This window comes from Carcharhinus amblyrhynchos, chromosome 26, assembly GCF_965287045.1.
Source record: "Carcharhinus amblyrhynchos chromosome 26, sCarAmb.v2.hapA, whole genome shotgun sequence".
Classification (NCBI taxonomy): domain Eukaryota; kingdom Metazoa; phylum Chordata; class Chondrichthyes; order Carcharhiniformes; family Carcharhinidae; genus Carcharhinus; species Carcharhinus amblyrhynchos.
Window position 1 is genome coordinate 35093332 of NC_137349.1, and position 20556 is coordinate 35113887.

Consider the following 20556-nt stretch of genomic DNA (forward strand, 5'->3'; position numbering starts at 1 on the left):
ATAAAGGGGAGGCGGTTTAGAACGGAGTTGAGGAGGAACTTCTTCACTCAAAGGGTGGTGAATCTCTGGAATTCTCTGCCCGTTGAAGTGGTGGAGGCTGCCTCGCTAAATATTTTTAAGAAGCAGGTTGATGGGTTTTTGATAAGCGAGGGGATTAAGGGTTATGGGGAGAGGGCGGGAAAGTGGAACTGAGCCACAACAGATCAGCCATGATCTTATTGAATGGCGGGGCAGGCTCGAAGGGCTAGATGGCCTACTCCTGCTCCTATTTCTTATGTTCTTATGTTCTTATGTCCCGGGGTGAGGGGAGGAGGGAGCTCCTCTTGAGGAAAAAAAACCAACAGCTGAAAAGAGGCTCCCACCCCAACCCCTCCACCGCCCCGGCACTCCAGAAGAGATCGTGGATTCAGAACCCCCCACCTCTCCTCGCGCAAGTAGAGACCCCCCCCCCGAGCCTGCCAGCTGTCTATCCAGTGAGCGACACCCTGTACTCGGGTGAACTCGAGACCAATCAGCATTGGCAATCCAAATGGGGGAGGAAGGTCAGTGGCGGAGGGTGGGAGGGGGAGGGAGGGAGGGTGGTGATGGGAATGCAGCCAGTTCTGCATACTGTGCGTGAGCGTTCCTGGGATTTTAACTGGGCCCTGCTGCCGTTTGTCTCCTGACAGGTGCTCTGCAGATTGAGAACAGCGAGGAAACCGACCAGGGGAAATACGAATGCGTGGCATCGAACAACGCTGGAGTGCGGTACTCTCCTCCTGCTAATCTTTACGTGAGAGGTAGGGAGCGGCTGATTACTCAACGCCCTCTCGCTCAAGGGTGCTGGGCCTCTCGCACGACTGCTATGATCTCCTAGTTTCCTGAGTGTTTGCTTTCTGTTAAAGAAGTTCAGCGCAGGGGCGTATATTCTGGTTATGTTTGGATCCTTACAGGAAACCTCCTGAGAAAATCCATCTCATCTCCCGGGAGGAATATCGTAGCCTTAACGGCAGGTAAAATTTGTCCATTTTTGACGACGGGCCGAATGGCTTCTTCCTGCACTCTTCCACGAGAAGTCTTTTTTTTTTGGAGCAGTTTGTGTCAGATGCTTGGCCCCACTTTCTGAAAAGGGGTTTTGCTAAAACCACATCCCCGGCCTGTTTCTAACGGTTTATGTGAAGTGACGGGATGAGGGGTGGGGTTGGAGTCCGTCCTAATTCCTTAAAATCCCAAATCGCTTCCATCAGAATTACAAATAGTGTTTTTAACCTAACAGTAAACCTATTCTTCCTGCTGGAAATGCTGGATAAGAATCAGGGACACGAACTCTGAACTCTCTCCCTGACCCCGGGTGCACCGAGGTCAATTCCATCACTCTGGCTTACTAACTTACCGAGGAGATTGGAGGCGGAAAGTGCCTGTCTGGAGAATAAATCACTTTAAGTCCTCTGTAATTCCTGCGAAAATCCATCCCTGTGACAGGTAGTTTAAAATAAATATTGAAGATTGTCAAACAAGCTAATTTAATTAGAGGTGCACTCCTTCGGAAGGGAGAATGACCCAGGCAAGATAGCACCTTTGTTTCACACTCTCCAAAATAGGTTTGCCAACCCTCCAGGATTGGCCTGGAGTCTCCAGGAATTGGAGGGTAATCTCCAAGACACTATTGTGTGTGCGACTCTGGAGAAAGCCCATCGGAACATTAAGAAAGTTTGATTGTTCGACCATTTTCATTTCTCTTTAAACTATTGAAAATGGAGCGAAGTGAGACTTGGTTTGACCGACAGTCAGGCCTCATCCAATTGGGTATTGAGGGCTTTTTTTCTGCTTTCTGATTGGTCTAGTAAGTCACGAGGATGGAAGTGTCAGCTGATTTATGGGAAGGGTGTGGAGGTTACACGATGAAACCTCCCGGAGTACAGCCCCATCGTAGTGGCAACCTACTCCGATAGGGCGGAAAGCCCCCCATTCCAGAAGATCTAGAAAGTTCTGTAGTTAGTTAATTATTCTGATGTCATCTAACTTCAAACAAAAGTAATCCAGACTCAAAGGTAGAGGTCTAAAAGCGAGGGGATCAAAAAGGGAAGAGCCATTTGATCAACTTTAGCAGAATAAAGTCAAACTAATGTTTATTTATTAGTGTCACAAGATCTCATTCAGTTACATAGCACAGTGAAAACTAACTTGGGTGACGTCATGTGATATCACTATGTTGGTTCTGTTTGATTGAAGAATTGAGCTAATTCATGAGATTGGATAGAAATGGTCATGTGACATTCCCTCTTCATCCACCATTGATGATGGATGGTCAATAATCACACTCAAGTGCTTTATTTTGGCCAGAATCAAGTAGCGACCAGATCATGCAATATAAAGGCAGGGAGGGATATTAAAAAGTGTCCCCTCATCATGGCCTTGTCCAAGTGTGTTAGGATCCACTTGGTGTACCTAACGTAAGGGCCAGCAGGCATGGTGAGAGCACGCTCAAAATAACTCCTCAGAGGCCGGTGTCCCTTCACCAGATTCCCTTTATTTACAAACTCTCTTCCTCTCCTAAGAGTGCTTCAGGTACAAAGTCAGAATCCGGAATCTCGGTCGCCCCGCCATTCCTCAAGACTCCCTGATTGGACAGGCAATCATTGCCTCAATCGTACTCCAAGAGGCCCACCTCACGGGCCTCGTTGAGGCCGTTACAACACTGCTACAACCAACCCAATTGCAGCATTGGCCGGTTCATTTTTATTTGGATTACCCGCTGATCGCTTGGTCTCTCGGCCAAGACTTTTCAAGCCCCCCTTCAAACCATGAGATATACGCCCCTGTTCTATCTGAAGATAGGCTATAAATTTTAGATAGTGAGGGAAGGATCTAATTCAGCCTTTTTACGCAACTTGTCATTACAGAATGTGTTTGAGCTCAACTGAAGAGAATCGATGTACGGGGACAGAAATAAAAAGGCCCCGGATCTCACTGGCTCTCTGTCCATTCCAGCCTTGACCATTCCCATCCAAAGGTGGAATTCCATTCTACAAAGTGTGCACTAGTTTGGAATAAAGAATTCCCATTTATCTTAGCTGTGTCCATAATTACCTCAGCCTGATCCCATCATATCTGAAACCCAGCCCATGGAATAGTGACTTTTTTCGCTCAAAGTCATTAATAGATAAGATCCTTCGTTCTTTTTCCTTGAGTCTACAGAATGTTGTAACTTCAAATTTAACAGTTACCTAACTGTTTAGTGTCGTATTATATTTTCTAGAAAATTTATATTTCAAAAAATTCTCGAGCAACGTGCCAGAAAAAAACATATCATGGGACATTGTGCAAAAGCACAAAATGGCTGACAACTGTTCCCTCAAAAGCTGGAATGGAAGATAAGGCCAGTGGATTTCCCAAACCACCGAAAAATATTGTTGGTTCTCAACTATTTAAATTATTTACAATATCTTTTTATAATTTGGATTTTGACCCAGCGATTATTGATCGCAGAGGAGTGGGAAAGGATTAAATATCATGCCCTGTGTAATTTTCCACAAATTTGTGTAAATCTGGGATAAACCTGCTGTCCATCTCTAAACTATCAATTGTCTACTCAGTTTCTTCCAGAAATAACTATCAGCTGGGAATTGTTGAATCTACCATCGATGTCTAAGAATAGATCTGGAAAAAGGCTGATGGCAAAATGTTGTATTTTTTTTTCACGTGTACACATACAGTGTGCAGTTCCTAGAAATCCCTTGACTCCTAAAAATCGGACATTGTGTGCAGAGAGATCCTGAGCCTCTCACACCATCGGGTTGTTTTTAATCTTGGTCCAGATCCCAATGGACATCACTACAAAAATGAACTCTTCCCAAAACCATTTCCCAAATCCTTCCTGCTCATTGTAACTGGGGCTCGGTGTGGTAACCAACCCATTGCAATTAGTTTAACAACTCAAGAGACCACGAAGTGCGCTGCCTGAACGTGTATTGTATTTCCCCCTAACTTGTGTTGTCATTTTAAACAGGACTAAATGCCAAGTATTTTATTCAACGTTTCCTGAAAGCCAGGGAAGGAACATATTGACAGAGAGGTCAGCCAGCAGTAGCATTGGACTGCGCGACTCAAACTATAGGCATCTCCAGGGGCGGCAGGAAGGAGTTGAGAGCCGTTAGTGAGTTCTGTTGGTATCTGATGAGCTTTCAGACAGCAGGGAACACTCTGAAGAACATGCACGTGGCTTATCAGTCCCTGATGGGAGACAAACCTAAGAAACAAATGAATGCCTCCCCTTGGCATCTTTGCAGTCTTGGGAGGCTAAAAACTAAAATAGACGAGACATCCAAAAATAGCTTAGTCTGGCAATAGAGACCAGGTGGCAGATGATTTGACGGGTTCAGTTGTAGAATAATGAATACTTGAGAGCAATCAAGAAGGGGTGTGATGTCGACGTCTTTAACTGCAAAAGTTTCAGATTGGAAACAAAAATTGGTGCGTAGCTCTCAAAACCAAAGCTGCAATCATGATGAAAGCTACAGGAGCAGAATTAGGCCATTTGGCCCATCGAGGCTGCTCCCCCACTCAATCATTATTTCTCAACCCCATTGTCCCGCCTTTTCCCCGTAACCTTTGATCCCCTTCCCAATCAAGAATCCATCTATTACTGTCTTAAGTACACTCAATGACCTGGCTTCCTCCTGTGGCAATGAAGTGTTGTCACACAGGCTATCTCACTTTGCGCAGAAGGTCTATGTCTCCTCAAGAACAATGGAAGGTGCCTCTTTCATCTGGCAAAATTTGTCTCCCGCCCCATCCTCGACCCCTCTCCACCATGGCACAACTAAGCAACTTTGTCACTGCCCCTCCCAGAAATGTTGTTAGGTTGTTGCCTGCCATGTGTATTCAGTCCCTCCCCAAGTTTTGAAGCTTAAAAGTTTATTTATTAGTGTCACAAGTAGGCTTACATTAACGCTGCAATGAAGCTACTGTGAAAATCCTCCAGTCGCCACATTCTGGCACCTGTTCGGATACGCCGAGGGAGAATTTTAGCATGGTCAATGCACCTAACCGGCACGGCTTTCGGGCTGTGGGAGGAAACCGGGACACCCGGAGGAAACCCACGCAGACACGGAGAGAACATGCAGGGAACCCAAGCAGGGAATCAAACCCGGGTCCCTGGCACCGTGAGGAAGCAGTGCTAACCACTGTGCCACCGTGCCACCCTATGACTCAGTCCTGTCAGTGCCTTGAGGCGAATAATCCATACCTCTAACCTCAACATGAGAAGAGTCTTGAGTGGAGGATGAATTGTTTCAATTAAAGCCTTGCAATCTCTGTAACCTCGTTGAATAAAACGGCCCAATCAGAGTGAATTGATATTGAATCACGAGCAGTTCTGTGCTGCAAACTCGAGTCCGTGGAGAGCGGAGCTGGAGGATTCACTCATTAAATTTTTGATTCTTTAACAGCTGACAGAAAGAAGTCTTTCATCCCCTCCGCCTGGGCTCAGCTCCAGCTCCAGCCCGGGAGATGAAAGCATGGCAATCAGCCTTCTTTTCCTTCCTGCTTTTTTTTCATATAAAAAATATGACATTCTCCAATATCTCAGTGCATATTGGAGCCAAATCTTTGGTAGCAAAAATAAAAAGCTATTTCAAGACGTCTGCTGTTTAAAGTGTACCAAAAGACCAACTCTTCTGCAATGAAGCAGGTGGCGGCTGCACTCGTTTAGACACTATCGCCATATTGTCGTGCACAGCTCTGTCTGAAATGAGGTCTGGTCGCTCCCTACTATCAGTGATCCTTTTCCAACCTACACTCCAGCTCATTCTGCCGACTTTACATTCCAGACTGCAGGAAACTGGCAGAGATCCATATCAATAAAACAGGAGCAAGTATTTTGAAAGCAAGAACGCTCTTAATCTTGCTTCAGGGGAGCTAGTCTATCAAACTGATTTAATACCACAAGAGGCAAGGTTTTCTGAGCACTAATCCACCTTTCTGTTATTAGAAATCTTGTATAGGGCGCACACACAAACACGCACGCACATAAACATGCACACACAAACATGCGCACATGCACATATGAACACACATACACACATGCATATGCACACACGAGCACACACATGTACACACATATGCCTGCACATTAACGAATGCATGTGCACACACACACATATACATATACACACGCACATATACATACACACATATACATACACACACATACATGTACATACACACATATACATATACACACACATATACATGCACACACACACACACACACACTCACACATATTAAACAGCACTCAGTAAATTTGTGTCTTAATGTCCAAGAGAAAAATGTATGAAGGTACCATTGAATTTTACAACATAATGCAGGCTTCACTCTCAGACCCACTTAGTTCCGTTCTCCTTGCCCTTTTCCACATTCTTGCTTCACTCCCTTTTTTAACTGGGAATCAACGGTCCATTATGCACTTCAAGATTAGCAGGAGAGAAACCAAGGAACAGGAACATTTGAATGGACAAACAACAAAGGCCAGTAAAGATTTAGGCAAGATGGGTAGATTGATTGAGACATAGGAGGTTGGACTGGGAGTTGTTCCATTTTGAATCTGTGCATGAGCACTGGCTGCGCCAATCCGATTTTTCTGCCATGCACACCCCTCTTTTGTGCTCCCAGAGGGGCACACCTCCATAAGGAGAGGAGAAAATCGTTACCAATCCCTCCCCCTTCCCAATGAGTCCTTGAAGCAGCAAGCCAATCCACTGACCATAAAGGGATAATTTTCCCTCTAGTCCTGCTTCCTAACTAGCAAGGCAGAGACTGTCTGGCCTCTGGTGTTTATTCCCATCACTCAGGCATCTTATTTCTGATGTATTCTCCGTTCCTCTTGTTCGAGCAGTGCAGAGCTGCTCGAGGCCATCCTCTCCTTATGCTGTTACAACTAATAATTTGAGAATGATGAAATGACAACACAAAGGGGAAATATTAATGCAGTATATTAACATAATGGCTGCACTGTAAGTAGATCAGTATTCCCAGCTGAGAGTTATGAATTCACTCCACCGACAGTCAATTTACCAGAATACAAATTGTTAAAAATATATATTATCCTCTTTGCATGCCTTCTATGTAAAGTACCACTCACAGCGTAAGAAAGTGATTTGTTTTGTTAAAAATTGTGTTCTTTCCTGTTGCCTGTGAATCACCAGTGGCCCTGAGCTCCCTCTTCAGAGGCTGAAGCGGTGACTAAGGCAACAGGCCAGTTCCGGGGCTGGGGGACCGTTGCTTGTTGGCCGCTTCAACCTCCTGAAGATCTGACCTCTTGAGGCGTCTAAAGGTCAAGGATGAAAGTGTGCGCTAACCGGACAAGTAATATGTCATTTGAAAAATCCTATTGGTGACCCGCTGCCGTTAGACAAGTCATGATATTAGGAGAGATAGCCGTACCAATTGGATGGAGAGGTGAAAGGTCATTGGTGATGTATTGAAGATAACACAAATGATTTCTCCCGCCCCCCCCACTGTAATTTTAATTATAAAATAATATTAGGGGGGGATGGATATTTGATCCCTCTCCAAGCTTTCCTGCCTAGTCCGTGACAAACAAGGTTTGACTGTGTTTTTTTTTTGGAAAAGAAAAGGATTTGTGTCTGCTACGGGGTTGAGGTGGTGGGGGGGTGGGGGGGTGGGGGGTGGCGGTGGGTTGGAGGGGGAAGGAGGTGGTGGGGGGGGGGGTGGGGGAGGGGAGGGGAGGGGAACAGCAGACTCCTCTCGCCTGCGAGAAGCGTGCAGTCAGCCTGCGGGGAACGAGGCCCGGGCCCAGCGCGCTGGAGGCCGAGAGCCGGAGTCAACTGTTCCCACCCCAGCTGGATTGGCGGCGGTTGGGTGGGGGTGGGTTGGAGGGGGGGGGGGGGGTGGGGGGGGGGGGGGGGAGTCGGTGGGGAGGTGGGAGCAATCCAGCCGCATCTCTTTCACTCTTTCAGAAGGCTTGCCGGGTGGCGGGGAACGAGGTGGCGGGGAGCCAAATTGCCGAGCATGCTGGGAAGAACGGCAAGAGGGCAGCGATATTTATTGAGGGGGGGGGGAAGCTCGCCATCAGAATCCTGAAGCCGACCGCAAGAAGTGAAAAAGATGGGAAGGGAATGAATGAAGGAAATGTTTTCTAAGTTACGTGTTTTAAGATAATGCAAGAGCCTTGCGTTAGTTTTTGTTTATTTTTTAATTTGATTTATCAGTGGAGTTGTTTGAGCTAAATATCGATTCCCTCAGGACTAATTATTGAGGCGACACACTAAAAAAAATTGATTCTTGAAGGTTTAGGCGGAAAGGTCAAAGGTCGTTAGTGAGAGTAGATGTTGCAGCTAAAAGCCTTGAAGAGGCCTTTTTACTCTCTCTGTGTTTCCCCTATTTCTCTTCTCCCCATGTCATTGTGTTCTGCATCAAACCCCCTACATCCCTCAGAGCTACGAGAAGGTTGGTGTGTTTTTCTTTTTTACTTTTTTTAACCCACATTACATATGAATAATCTTTTTATTAAAAAAAAACTAAACCCCCACAGCACAGTTCAGATAATTTGCACTAGTCTGTGGGTCCCCGTTTTTGCATCCCAAAAAGATTTTCCCCACTTGTTTTGGTAATGTGTTGTGCCTTGTGGTGATGATACCTTGGCGCTTGTACACTGTTGCCTGGTGCATGATGGGAGAATGTGATAACATGCTGCATGCTGCTATGTCACGCTAAAACATGCTATGACAAGACAGTGTTCCTGCTGCATTTCAATGAGGTTTCACGGTTTAAAGATGGGCTTGGAGGCTGCCAGCCACCTATTTATACCATTTACACTTGGACTACACTGAGAAGTAACTACCTGATGAGACAACTTTGTGTGTGTGCATGTGCGTGTATGTGTGTGTGTGCGCGCGTGTGTGTATGTGCACGTGTGTGTGTGTGTTTGTGCCTGTGTGTGCGCGCGCGTGTGTGGGTGTGTGTGTGCGCACGTGTGTGTGTGTGTTTGTGCCTGTGTGTGTGTGTGCATGTGTGCGTGTGTGCATGTCTATGTGTGCGTGTGTGTATATGTGTGTGTGTGTGACAAGGGGAGGGGCAGAGAGGAGAAGGCAGCTTTTGCAATGTGAAGGGGTTCCTGGGTACATTTTGTGGCACACATTGCGGGGTTGAGGTGTCAAAAGGTCAAATGGGAGGTCAAAAATGGCAGCCGTTGAGAAGTGTTGTGCTGTCTTCCAAGATTTCCCTGAGATGGTGACAGTAGAGTGATAACATTGCATCTGACAGGCATTGAGGTTGTTTTAGAAATCTATCTGATTTTCCAAATAATCGATGGTGTGATTGTGGGGGAAGGGGTGAACATTGAACAAAGTTGAGGCCCAGTAGATGAGGTTGGCTTCAGTAACCTATAGATGCATGGAGAGCGAGGAAACTCCACTGCAATCCATCTGAGGAGTCCCATTGCCTACTGTACCCCCTCTATCAAACCTTGCTATGAATAATTATTCATCAGTCGTGCATCAGCAAATAAATTATCCACGCTGCCTTCTTTGGCAGACCGTCATTCCATTCACTCGCCATTTTCTGTGTCAAGTAGTTAACTCTCACCACCTTTAATTCTCTCTCTTCCAAGTTTGAGATCCCTATTAAACATATTGGAATGGATTCTCCCACCGCGCTCGCCCCAAAACCGGAGAATCCCACCCAACCTTTGCATGGTTCACTTCCTGGCCGCTATGATTCCTGTGGTGGGTGGGACAGGAGAATTTCTCCCCCCCCCCGTTGATCTTTATCGCGTCCGTATCTTTGAAGATTTGATGACTTCAATAAGATTACCTGTGAGCGTTCTCCTCTCCTGTGTCAAGATTCTCATTTTTAACAGCATTTTCCTCACATCCCAGATCCCCCAATCAAACTATCAGATTAGTTGCTCTTTGCTCCAGTTCCTGGATGTTCCCACAATGTAGTGAGTTGAATTGTACACAGTACAATGGGGTCAGTTAGCTCAGTTGGCTGGACAGCTGGTTTGTGATGTAGAGTGATACCAACAGCGTGGGTTCAATTCCCGTACCGGCTGAGGTTATTCTTGAAGGCCCTGCCTTCTTGACCTCAGTAGACGATAGTCTTGGTAACTCAGTTCCAGTCGATGTTAGTGATGGTAACTCAGTTTCAAAAATTCCCTTTCTCCTTGTGATGAGTTCCTCATTATAAAGAATAAAGAGTGTGATAATGTTGCCTCTCGGGGAACAACCAACAAGAGAGCTTCACTGGCAGGGCAGAGGAGAACTCGTCATCTCCACTGGGGAATAAGGAAGGGGCAGTAAGAAAAATGCAGCTTTGCTATGGCCCCTCACGTCTCATTCCTCATGATGCAAAAAGTTCAGTGAGTTAAGCCACAAAATGCCGCAAAAGGATTTCGCAGCGCGAGGAGTGTTTGAACCCTTGACCCAGTAAAGCAGTGGGCCTCTGAGGACCCCGAGCAGGCTGCCAGTTGTCTGCCTGATCTTTTTTAGATAATCCTGAGCTTGAGACATCAGATGGTGTCCTAAACAAGGCTGAAGTATTCTGTTTCTGAGACAGAAAGGGAAAGGATTTGGAAGGATTTAAAAGAAGCCTTTGAGGAAATGTCAGGCCAACTAAAAAAGATGGTTACAGAGAAATCTTCGCCATCTTCCCAGATGGAGGACATGGAAAGTAACAGTGGCAGCAAATTGACTGGTAGTCATTCTGTAGTGTGTGACTTTCATTTGTAAGCCAAGGTGATGTTAGCAGTTTGTGTGGGAATGGAGGACAATATGCACCAACCTTAATTCTGCCTTCATCTCAGGCCCACACTTTCCTAAAGAAGTCTTTGCATATTTACCAGGAGTAGGAAATGGTCTGATGTTTCCCCCCCTCACTAGCCCTGGTTACAGACATGAATTAGACCAACTTTCATGCTGCCCAGGCTGAGGTTGATAAACACGGGTTAGCGACTGAAGCTTACCAGTTGAGTTATTAGAATTCCAATTCCTCTGTTTGGTTTTCCTGCTTCCCATTCCCAGAGTAGAACAGGACAACCTGCCTGCTCTTAAAAGAGTTCCGGCAATTGCTGTTCGGAGCCGAACCCCATTGACTGACCCTCTAGCATTCTCCTTCCACTCAGTAGTGCAGCACACCAGGACACACCAGTGCACATTAGTGTATACCAGTACACACTGGCACAACAGTGCACATCTGCATACACCAGTGCAAAAAGGTGTATGCCAGTGTACACCAATGCGCATCTGTGTACACCAATGCGCATGTGTACACCAATGCCTATCAGTGTACACCAATGCGTATCAGTGTACACCAATGCGTATCAGTGTACACCAACGCGCATCAGTGTACACCAACGCGCATCAGTGTACACCAACGCGCATCAGTGTACACCAACGCGCATCAGTGTACACCAATGCGTATCAGTGTACCACAATGCGTATCAGTGTACACCAATGCGTATCAGTGTACACCAATGCCTATCAGTGTACACCAATGCGCATCAGTGTACACCAATGCGCATCAGTGTACACCAATGCGCATCAGTGTACACCAATGCGCATCAGTGTACACCAATGCGCATCAGTGTACAACAGTGCGCATCAGTGTACAACAATATGCATCAGTGTACCACAATGCGCATCAGTGAACACCAGTGCGCATCAGTGAACACCAGTGCACATCAGTGTACACCAACACACACTGGCGCACCAGTGCACACTGGCATGCCAGTGCATACTGGCACACCAGAGCACATTTGTGTACACCAGTACACATTGGCGCACCAGGAGACACTGGCACACTAGTACACACTGGCACTATGTTTTTGCCCGGTGGCAAAGTGACGCCATAAGTGAAACAAAATGAACAATCTGTTTCATAATCATCTCCCCCACCGTAAACACACTCGGATACCAGAACACACATTGTGTGTGCAGCATTAGTGGGTTATAATGGTGACATTTAGATTGAATATCAAATGGAAAGCGGAAACAGGATTTGGGACTGGAATCTCAGCAGGGATGCATCCGAAAGAATTAAATAGTTTCAAGCTGAAAGAGATAAAACAGAAGCACCGAGAGGGGAAAAAAAAATCTGCCAGTCACTTGAAATATTCTGCGCTGTTATTACTGCTCTTGGCGCAGTTCCTACTCGGTCCCATAATTCATCGCACAGACGGAGAAAAGATAGAAAAAGAAAGAGGTCCCTGATGGTTTCTGACAACAGTTTGCTCAATAAAGCATGGCTCAGCTGCCCTTATGCTGTATTTAGACAGTAATTAAGCCTAGAAATAGGCAAAAGGTTTGAATTTGGCCTTTTATTCCCTTAATTTAATGAGGACTTGCCGATTCTAGATCCCTGTATTTGCCGATCCTGCTGTCTCAGACCCTCTGTTTGAAAAAAAATTGAAAGTCATTAAGAGGAAAAATATTCCTGCCCTGTAGGTACGTGCAAGTAAGCGAGGATGAAAGGAAATCATTCACTACAGAAAGTACAGCTCATATCTCTTAAAGGAAAAGTCACCTAACAAGTTATATATTACAGTTAGTTTGCCGTCGAATAAAACACTTAAAGGGATAGACCGGATAGATGCAGGCAAGACCTTTTCCTCTGGTTGGGGTGTGTAGATCCAAGGGACACAATTTTAAAATAAGGGGGATGGAGATGATATTTTTAGTCGCAGAGTTGTGAATCTTTGGAATTCTCTCTTCCCCAGAGGACCATCCATCGTTGAGTATGTTTACAGCAGAGGTTGACATGTTTCTAAATGCCACTGATATCTAAAGGGATCTGGGGATAGTGTGGGCTAAAAGGCATTAAAGTAAATGATCAGAAGTGGGGTGGCCCGATGGCACGGTGGTTAGCACTGCTGCCTCACAGCGCCAGGGACCCGGGTTCGATTCCTGGCGTGAGTCACTGTCAATATAGAATTAGCACATTCTCCTCATGTCTGCATGGGTTTCCCCCGGGTGCTCCAGTTTCCTCCAAACGCATGCAAGCTAGGTTGATTGGCCATGCTAAATTGCCACTTAATACCAGGGGGATGAGCTAGGGTAAATACATGGGGTTACGGGGATAGGAGCTGGGTGGGATTATGGCTGGTGCAGACTCGATGGGCTGAATGGCCTCCTTCTGCACTGTAGGGATTCTGTGATTCTAGTCTCTGATTCTGTGAAGCAATCCTTAGAGCGAACCAAGAAAGAGGCCACTCCCGTGATTCACGGCTCAGTCGTGCAACGCCTCGGGGCCTACAACCATGGTCCGGTAAAGTAACAGGTTTAACACCCTGCTGAACGCTTCCTATCGGGCAAGTCTCCAGATTGGGCAATGTGCAGGTACTGCCCACGGAGAGATCTATCAATGATTCCCCCATGGCCTTTGTAGCCATCATAACACCCCATCTCCCCATGCCCCCCAGGAGCTGTCTCCTTTCTCCTGCTGCGTTTTGCCCACCTACCCACAGGAAAAGGCCACAAGAGAGAAGGAGTTGATTTAAGTGGCCATTCATCGCATGAATCCCAAAAACCCAGTCTGCAGGTGCAGCAGGTGATCAAGAAGGCGAATGGGATGCTGGCCTTTATAGCGAGGGGGATAGAGTATAAAAGCAGGGAGGTCTTCCTGCAACTGTACAGGGCACTGGTCAGGCCGCAGCTGGAGTACTGTGTGCAGTTTTGGTCGCCTTATTTGCGAAAGGATATATTGGCCTTGGAGGGAGTGCAGAGAAGGTTCACCAGGCTGATTCCAGAGATGAGGGGGTTAGCTTATGAAGAGAGATTGAGTCGATTGGGCCTGTACTTGTTGGAGTTTAGAAGGCTGAGGGGGGATCTTATAGAGACATATAAGATAATCAAGGGGCTAGATAGGGTAGAGGCAGAGAGATTCTTCCCGCTGAGAAAGGAAACAAGAACGAGAGGGCACAGCCTCAAAATAAGGGGGGATCAGTTTAGAACAGAGTTGAGGAGGAACTCCTTCTCTCAGAGGGTGGTGAATCTCTGGAATTCTCTGCCCATTGAAACAGTGGAAGCTACCTTGTTGAATATGTTTAAGTCACGGGTAGATAGATTTCTGATCGATGAGGGAATTAAGGGTTATGGGGAGCAGGCAGGTAAGTGGAATTGATCCACTTCAGATCAGTTATGATCTTATTGAATGGTGGGGCAGGCTCGAAGGGCTAGATGGCCTACTCCTGCTCCTATTTCTTATGTTCCCAGTGGTATGAAATTTTGGGCCTACCCCTGGAGTCAATTAAAAATTGCGCCCATGGTGTTGCAATAATGAATGTTTGATGTGGCATCTTACATCATCCCTTTGGTCAGTTCTGACATTTGAGAACAATTAGAATTCCAAATCCAGTTTACCCCAGTGGTACATCACTGGGCTCAAAACCCACACAGCTTTGGAGTGTGGAGGGTCATGTGTACAGTTGGAAACATAGAAAATAGGTGCAAGAGCAGGCCATTCGGCGCTTGGAGCCTGCACCCCACCATTCAATAGGATCATGGCTGATCATGCACTTTTTGTATCTCACTTCCACTTTCTCTCCACACCCCTCTTGAACCAGCTCCCTCTTGAATGTATCTAATGAACTGGCCCCATCAGCTTTCTGTGGTAGAGAATTCCACAGGTTCACAACTTTCTGAGTGAAGAAGTTTTTCCTCATCTCAGTCCTGAGTGGCTTACCCCTTATTCTTAGACTGTGAACCCCTGGTTTTGGATTTCTTCCTGCATCTGCATTCTGTCCAGTCCCAACTATAAGATTCCCCCTTTATTCTTCTAAATTGGAGTGAGTACAATTCAGTTTCTCGTGATATTGTCAGCCCTGCCTGGATAAATTATCAGGAAGCCTCCACAACCTGCAGGACCATTATCTCAGCATGAGTCCCAGCAGAGTCCAGTGTAGAAAAGAAGAGAGGGGAAAAAAAAATCAAGACTATCCAATCTTATTTACTACTTGTCCAAGTGACATCCAGTGACAGTATATCAACGCTGCAGCAACCTTTATTATTATATTGACAGGCTGTCCAATTGGTATGTCAGACACCACTTTAGAGCTTGCACAGTCTAATGTAAGTCACGGTGCACTAAGCACCCTGACAGAACGCTGGTACTGAGTGAACAGGAGCAGTCTTCTGAATCAGCAGCTTTCAGCTTTTGGTGCCTTCTGATAGAGTGGCCTTTTTAAGATTGCCAGACAGTTCATTGTGCCCTATGTGCTGTCTCTGAATAAATCAGAACGGAGCTCTGGGTTGATGTCTAACTTCATGCTTGAGCGTCGACCTGGCGTTGCGCGCCAGCTGCCAGCTGTGGGATCGTGGCAACCTTTGTGAAGGAGGGTTTCTTCCACAAGTGACTGATCCTTAAGGCCGGCCTGATGATCGGGTGCCAACTTCAATATCTACCTCCGAGAGTTTGCCGAGGGGATACTTTAACCCATCACGCCCGTGGCAACTCTCTGGAAGGTTGCTTTTACAGTTGCAGTAATACTTTCTCCCCTATATCAAGGCAAATTACTGTGGATGCTGGAATCTGAAACCAAAATAGCCAATGCTGGAAAATCTTGGCAGGCCAGGCAGTATCTGTGGAGAGAGAATAGAGCCTATGTTTTGAGTCATGATGACCTTTAGTCAGAGCTGTTTCCCTTGTTCTCCCCTGTCCCTTACTCACTTTCTATACGATTGTTATTTTCCATTTTAAAGCTGTCATGGATCCTGCTGCTATAAGAACATTCCACTAGCAATACCCTTCTGCATTCGAAACATAGCCTCTCAATCTTTTGGTAATCTTACTAGCCCCCTAATTACCAACTCACCAATTGATGGAAATAGGGTTTCACTACTTACCTTATCAAAGTCGCTCATAATTGGCAACGCCCTGGTCAGATCTCCTGTTGACCATCTCCGATCTAATGAAAAGATCAGAGAGGAGGAGATGGTGGAAGCAGATTCTCGAACAATGTTCAGGAGGCATCTGGATAGATACATGAATAGGCAGTGAATAGAGGGATATTAGATTGGAGAGGCATCTGTGTCGGCACAGACTTGGTGGGCCGAAGGGCCTGTTTCCATGCTATGCTGTTCTTCCCAGTTTCTCTAGCCTTTTGTAACCAAAGCATCGCATTCCACGGATTGTTTTAGCTTTTTCTCCATAGTCTTGACATCCTTCCTACACAGTGAATGTAGTTGTCACTGTAATCTGTATCCTGTGTATACGTTGTCACAGCCACCTGAAAAAGGAGAGTGTGACACCTCTGCCAATATCCCCAGTGTAACAAACCCCAGTTTGTTTGCTGGGTAATTGATTGGACTTTCGAGACATAACAGAGAACGGAATTGAGTAGATTCAACGCAGAGTATAATGTGTCGACGGATTCTCACCCAAGGTAGCTGTTCATTAATCCTAGGATGGAGAGTGTGTTGGTTGTCAGATAAGAGCAGGAGCAAGCTGTGGCTACCTGTTGTTACATAATTAGATGTACATATGTCAGACAGAGTCCTGTGAGTGAGGTAGAAAGATAGGGGCTGGCACCCAAAGATCTATAATACCCCAGAAAGGACCAGTGCCTCGGGAAGGTGAGGAAGCTGAGCAGATAGGTACACGTCCTGTCACTGCGTCTAAACAACTGCAGGCTGCACACACAGCACCTGGGGCTAAAGAAAGTCTTGTGTGTTGGACCCAGGAAACTTGAGCTGATTCACTTACGGCTATGCCTTCTGCTTATTACTGTCAATAACATAACTAATACTGATCGCAGAAGCTTAACTACACTATTCTCTGCGGCAATGTTGCCATTGTGTGGCTACTGTACCTTGAGAATAAGGTGGATCAAACCGGAGTTCGTCCACACAAACCTAACTCCTTTGGTTTGGGAAAACAAGCCTCAGTGAGACACATCAGTTACTGACAACAAACTGCTGAGAATACATAGAATGGTGGGTTTCCTCACCACAGTCCAAAGATGTGCGGGTTAGGTTGATTGGCCGTGCTAAATTGACCCTACACTCAGGGGGACCAGCAGGGTAAATATGTGGGATTACGGGGATAGGGCCTGGGTGGGATTGTGGTCAGTGTAGACTTGATGGCCCGAATGGCCTCCTTCTGTGCTGTAGGGATTCTACGTTTCTGTGATTTCTATGGTAATGGTCTTCAAGTTCAGGTTTAGTCTCTAGTTCCAGGTTGTCTTTACAGGCAACCCCCCCTCCCCCCACAGATCGGTATTACATTGTGAGCCAGCAGTGGGACGGTCTGCTTATCCCGAAGGATGAGTCAGCCCACCTCGCGGTGTGGCAGAATGTGATGAAAGTCTGGAGTGAAGGTAGAAGCCAAAATTTAATGCCTCTCAGTTACGTGTAATAGGAGTCTCGCTCGGATCATTTGAATGAATGCGCTGATAGCAAGTGCGGTGTGTAGAAATAGGAAGCCACCTTGGTGTTTGGGAGGGGGGCACACTCTCATCTCCTTGGTGTTTGGGAGGGGGGCACACTCTCATCTCCTTGGTGTTTGGGAGGGGGGCACACTCTCACCTTTCGGGTTCCACACAGCCAATGACTGAGTTGGTGAGTAGACTTCCCAACTCCAGGACACGGGCATGTGGAAGTGGCTCAAAGTGAGGTTTTCCGTTGTCCCGCTTTCCCTGGGAGGAGCCCATCAACCCACAATAAAATGGGGAGGGTTTAATTAATTTGAGAAGTATGGGCCTGTGCAAGAGGTTTCTGTTTTCCCTCCCTGTTGCCTTCTACAACCTCGCCCCTACCATCCGGTTAGATTGGGAAATAGCCGAACCTTATCCCACTCCCACAATCGCGCATTGCCATCTTCAACCCCTGTAACGGAGGGCTCAGGGATGTTTCTTGCATCTGATTGCGATTAGTTCAGCTTGATCGGGTAGGCTTTGATGATGATTTAATGGCGTGGTATTAAATCCAGCCATGGCTCATAGGAGGGACAATGACCTGCATCATTAAGAATACCATAAAGCGACACAAAATTAAATTCTAAGATTAAAATGCGATACGCAGAAATGAATTAATGGTGTCGCCAAATTGAGGACAGGCCGGACAATTGACCTTGGCTGCATCGTGTAGTTTTCCTGCATCTTGTCCTTTTGGCAGCGGCACACACAGATGGCTCTTTAATGCATTAATTAGATGCATTTCTTTTTAAAAATGGCTGGAGCTGTTTGATTGGACTGACTGGGGGCAGTCTGTCACGGATGAAGAAAGCTGATTTGAGGCAACATATTGTGGCTCTAAAGAGCAGGCCTGTTGCCTGGACAACACTTGGTTACATCTTTACAGTAGAATCCATCACAATTTGGAGTTGCCTTAAATCTCGAAGGTGTCTGGAATCCACACACACGCCCGTATGCGTGGCAGGGGGAATGAGAGGAACTAGCTGGCAAACATGGACTCTCACTGGCACCTGGTATTCTAGGGCAACCCTTTTTGTTTTTAGCTTAGATGCCCAAACTACACCCAACAAGACATCCGAGCCCAAACTGGCATGACACCATCCTTTTGGCCTGTGTTGAATGAACGGCGTGGCACAGTGGTTCGCACTGCTGCCTCACAGCGCCCAGGTTGAACTCCCAGCCTCGGGTCACTGTCTCTGTGGAGTTTGCACGTGCATCGGTCCACCTTGTTGTACCTGGTGTCTGTGGTGTGTCGGTCCACCTTGTTGTCTAACGAGGGGCATACATGCGGTGGGTCGTGCGTGGGCTGCTCTTGGATGTTTCGAGAGTAGCCTAGTGCTTCACGTCGTTAGTGTACGCTTAAACTGGACCAGCAGATGGGCACCACGACAGCTCAGTGACTGTCACTGTTTGCTGTGCAGATACATGGATTTGGGCCAGTGTCTGTGGGAGTTTGCGCATTCTCCCTGTGGTCGCGTAGGTTTCCTCCGGGTGCTCCGGTTTCCTCCCACACCCCAAAGATGTGCTCTTAGGCTGATTGGTGTAGCAAATTGTCCCTAAATTATTCTCCCCTCAATCTGGTTTCCAGTGGGGGTACCATAAGCATAGACATGGGTCAAGGGTGGAAGAGGAAAAGCACAGTGTTAAAATGGCGGCGCAGGCTTGTTGGGCCGAAGGGCCTGTTTCCCATGCTGTGTTGTTCTTTGTTCCTTATCAGGGGGACTAGCTAGGGTCAATAAGTGGGTTACGGGACTAGAGCCTGGGTGGAATTGTGCAGACTTCGATGGGCCAACTGGCCTCCTTCTGCACTGTAGGGATTCTGTGACTGACCTGATGGTTAACCTTGGTTGCATGGAGGGTTCATGGCCAAGGAACAGTAAACCCCAGAGTTTGGATCCTGAGCAAAAAGGCCAACCTGCAGCATGGTGGCGATAGTTTCAGGAGTGAGTTATGAAGGTGAGCTTCGGGTGGGGGTATCCAGAGACAAATTTATATCTCCATGCTCATTTCTGAATAATTGAAGGTTCTTTATGGTGTCACGTGACTTTACAACCTCAGATAGGAATGGTGAGATACGATTGGAATCAAGTGTTGGGCACATGGTATAAATGAAGTTACAGTTTGCCAATCAAGTGTTAAGTGTGTCTGGAAGTCATTCTCTGGAGTAAACAAGAGTTCTGAATGTCAGAAGATTAAAGCCAAAGGACTCTGTATCAGGTGGTTATCTTCATGCATTAGAAAACACTATTGTGCAGTGGAAACGCTGAACTGTCTGATATGTTGAACTCTTCCTGTGTTTGCCTGTCTTTGCTCTCGCAATCCTGCACTGCTTCTCTCTGCCTTCCAATTGATTAGATTACACCTCCTAAAATCCACAGTCCGTTTCAAACCCCTTAGCTAGCAGGGATACGGTGGCTGGCCGGCTTTCTGTTCGTCAACCTGTAACGATGAGGATTTCCAAGGACACTTAGAGGGTTCGCCTTATCCTACATCTCCCACTCTATCCCCCCCACAGATGGTACAGGGCTGCCCAACTCCGGATAAGGATCCAGTTCCATTTGGAAATGACTGGAATCAGTCTAAGTCAGGATTCAGTGTAGATCTGCAGTTCTAGTTCAGGCAGCTCTGGTCTCCTTGTAGTGCGGCTGTAGCGTTATGACAGACTCTGCATTTGAGGCCACTTGGAATGGTTGCTCTATTAGGAGGTTAGCCCGTGTTAAAGGACATTAGTATTCTTCCAAGTGCCTGAAATGTTGGTTCATGATTCTAATTCGCATCCTCCCTCTCAGCACCTGTTAACCAGGCCAGTAGAGTTTTATGCACCCATTTAAAAACAAGAGCTCTCCCCTCTCAGTGGGTTGGTGTAATCTAATTGTAGTAATGAACTGGAAGATGCAAATTATTGTGGCTTTTCAACATTTTGGCACAGATTATTCGCTCTCGCCAAAATGGCAGATAATCTGTGCCTTCTTGTTCACTGGTGCTTTGGTGTCTGATGCAGTGTAGCTTTTGCCTTGTGGAGGTTATTTGGTGATGAAGTTCTCCCCCTCTCCCCTCCCCTCCTCCGCCACCACCCCACCCCTCTCTGAATGTACTCACTGTCACATTCTTTTGTGAATCAGGGCTCGGAATCATCCAAACAGCGTTG

At 46.6% G+C, this 20556-nt stretch overlaps 1 protein-coding gene across 9 annotated transcripts in view; it reads left to right on the forward strand.

The window, feature by feature from the left end:
- LOC145358780 (receptor-type tyrosine-protein phosphatase delta-like) overlaps positions 1–20556 on the forward strand; it is a 517644-nt gene that overhangs the window by 283960 nt on the left and 213128 nt on the right. For all 9 annotated transcript variants that reach the window (XR_013889502.1, XM_080213067.1, XM_080213059.1 and 6 more), the window contains one exon: positions 669–779. Coding sequence is in view for 8 of the 9 variants with exons in the window: in XM_080213067.1 (XP_080069193.1) it covers positions 669–779 (111 nt within the window). In the remaining variant the exon portion in view is untranslated. The remainder of the gene's footprint in view (positions 1–668; positions 780–20556) is intronic.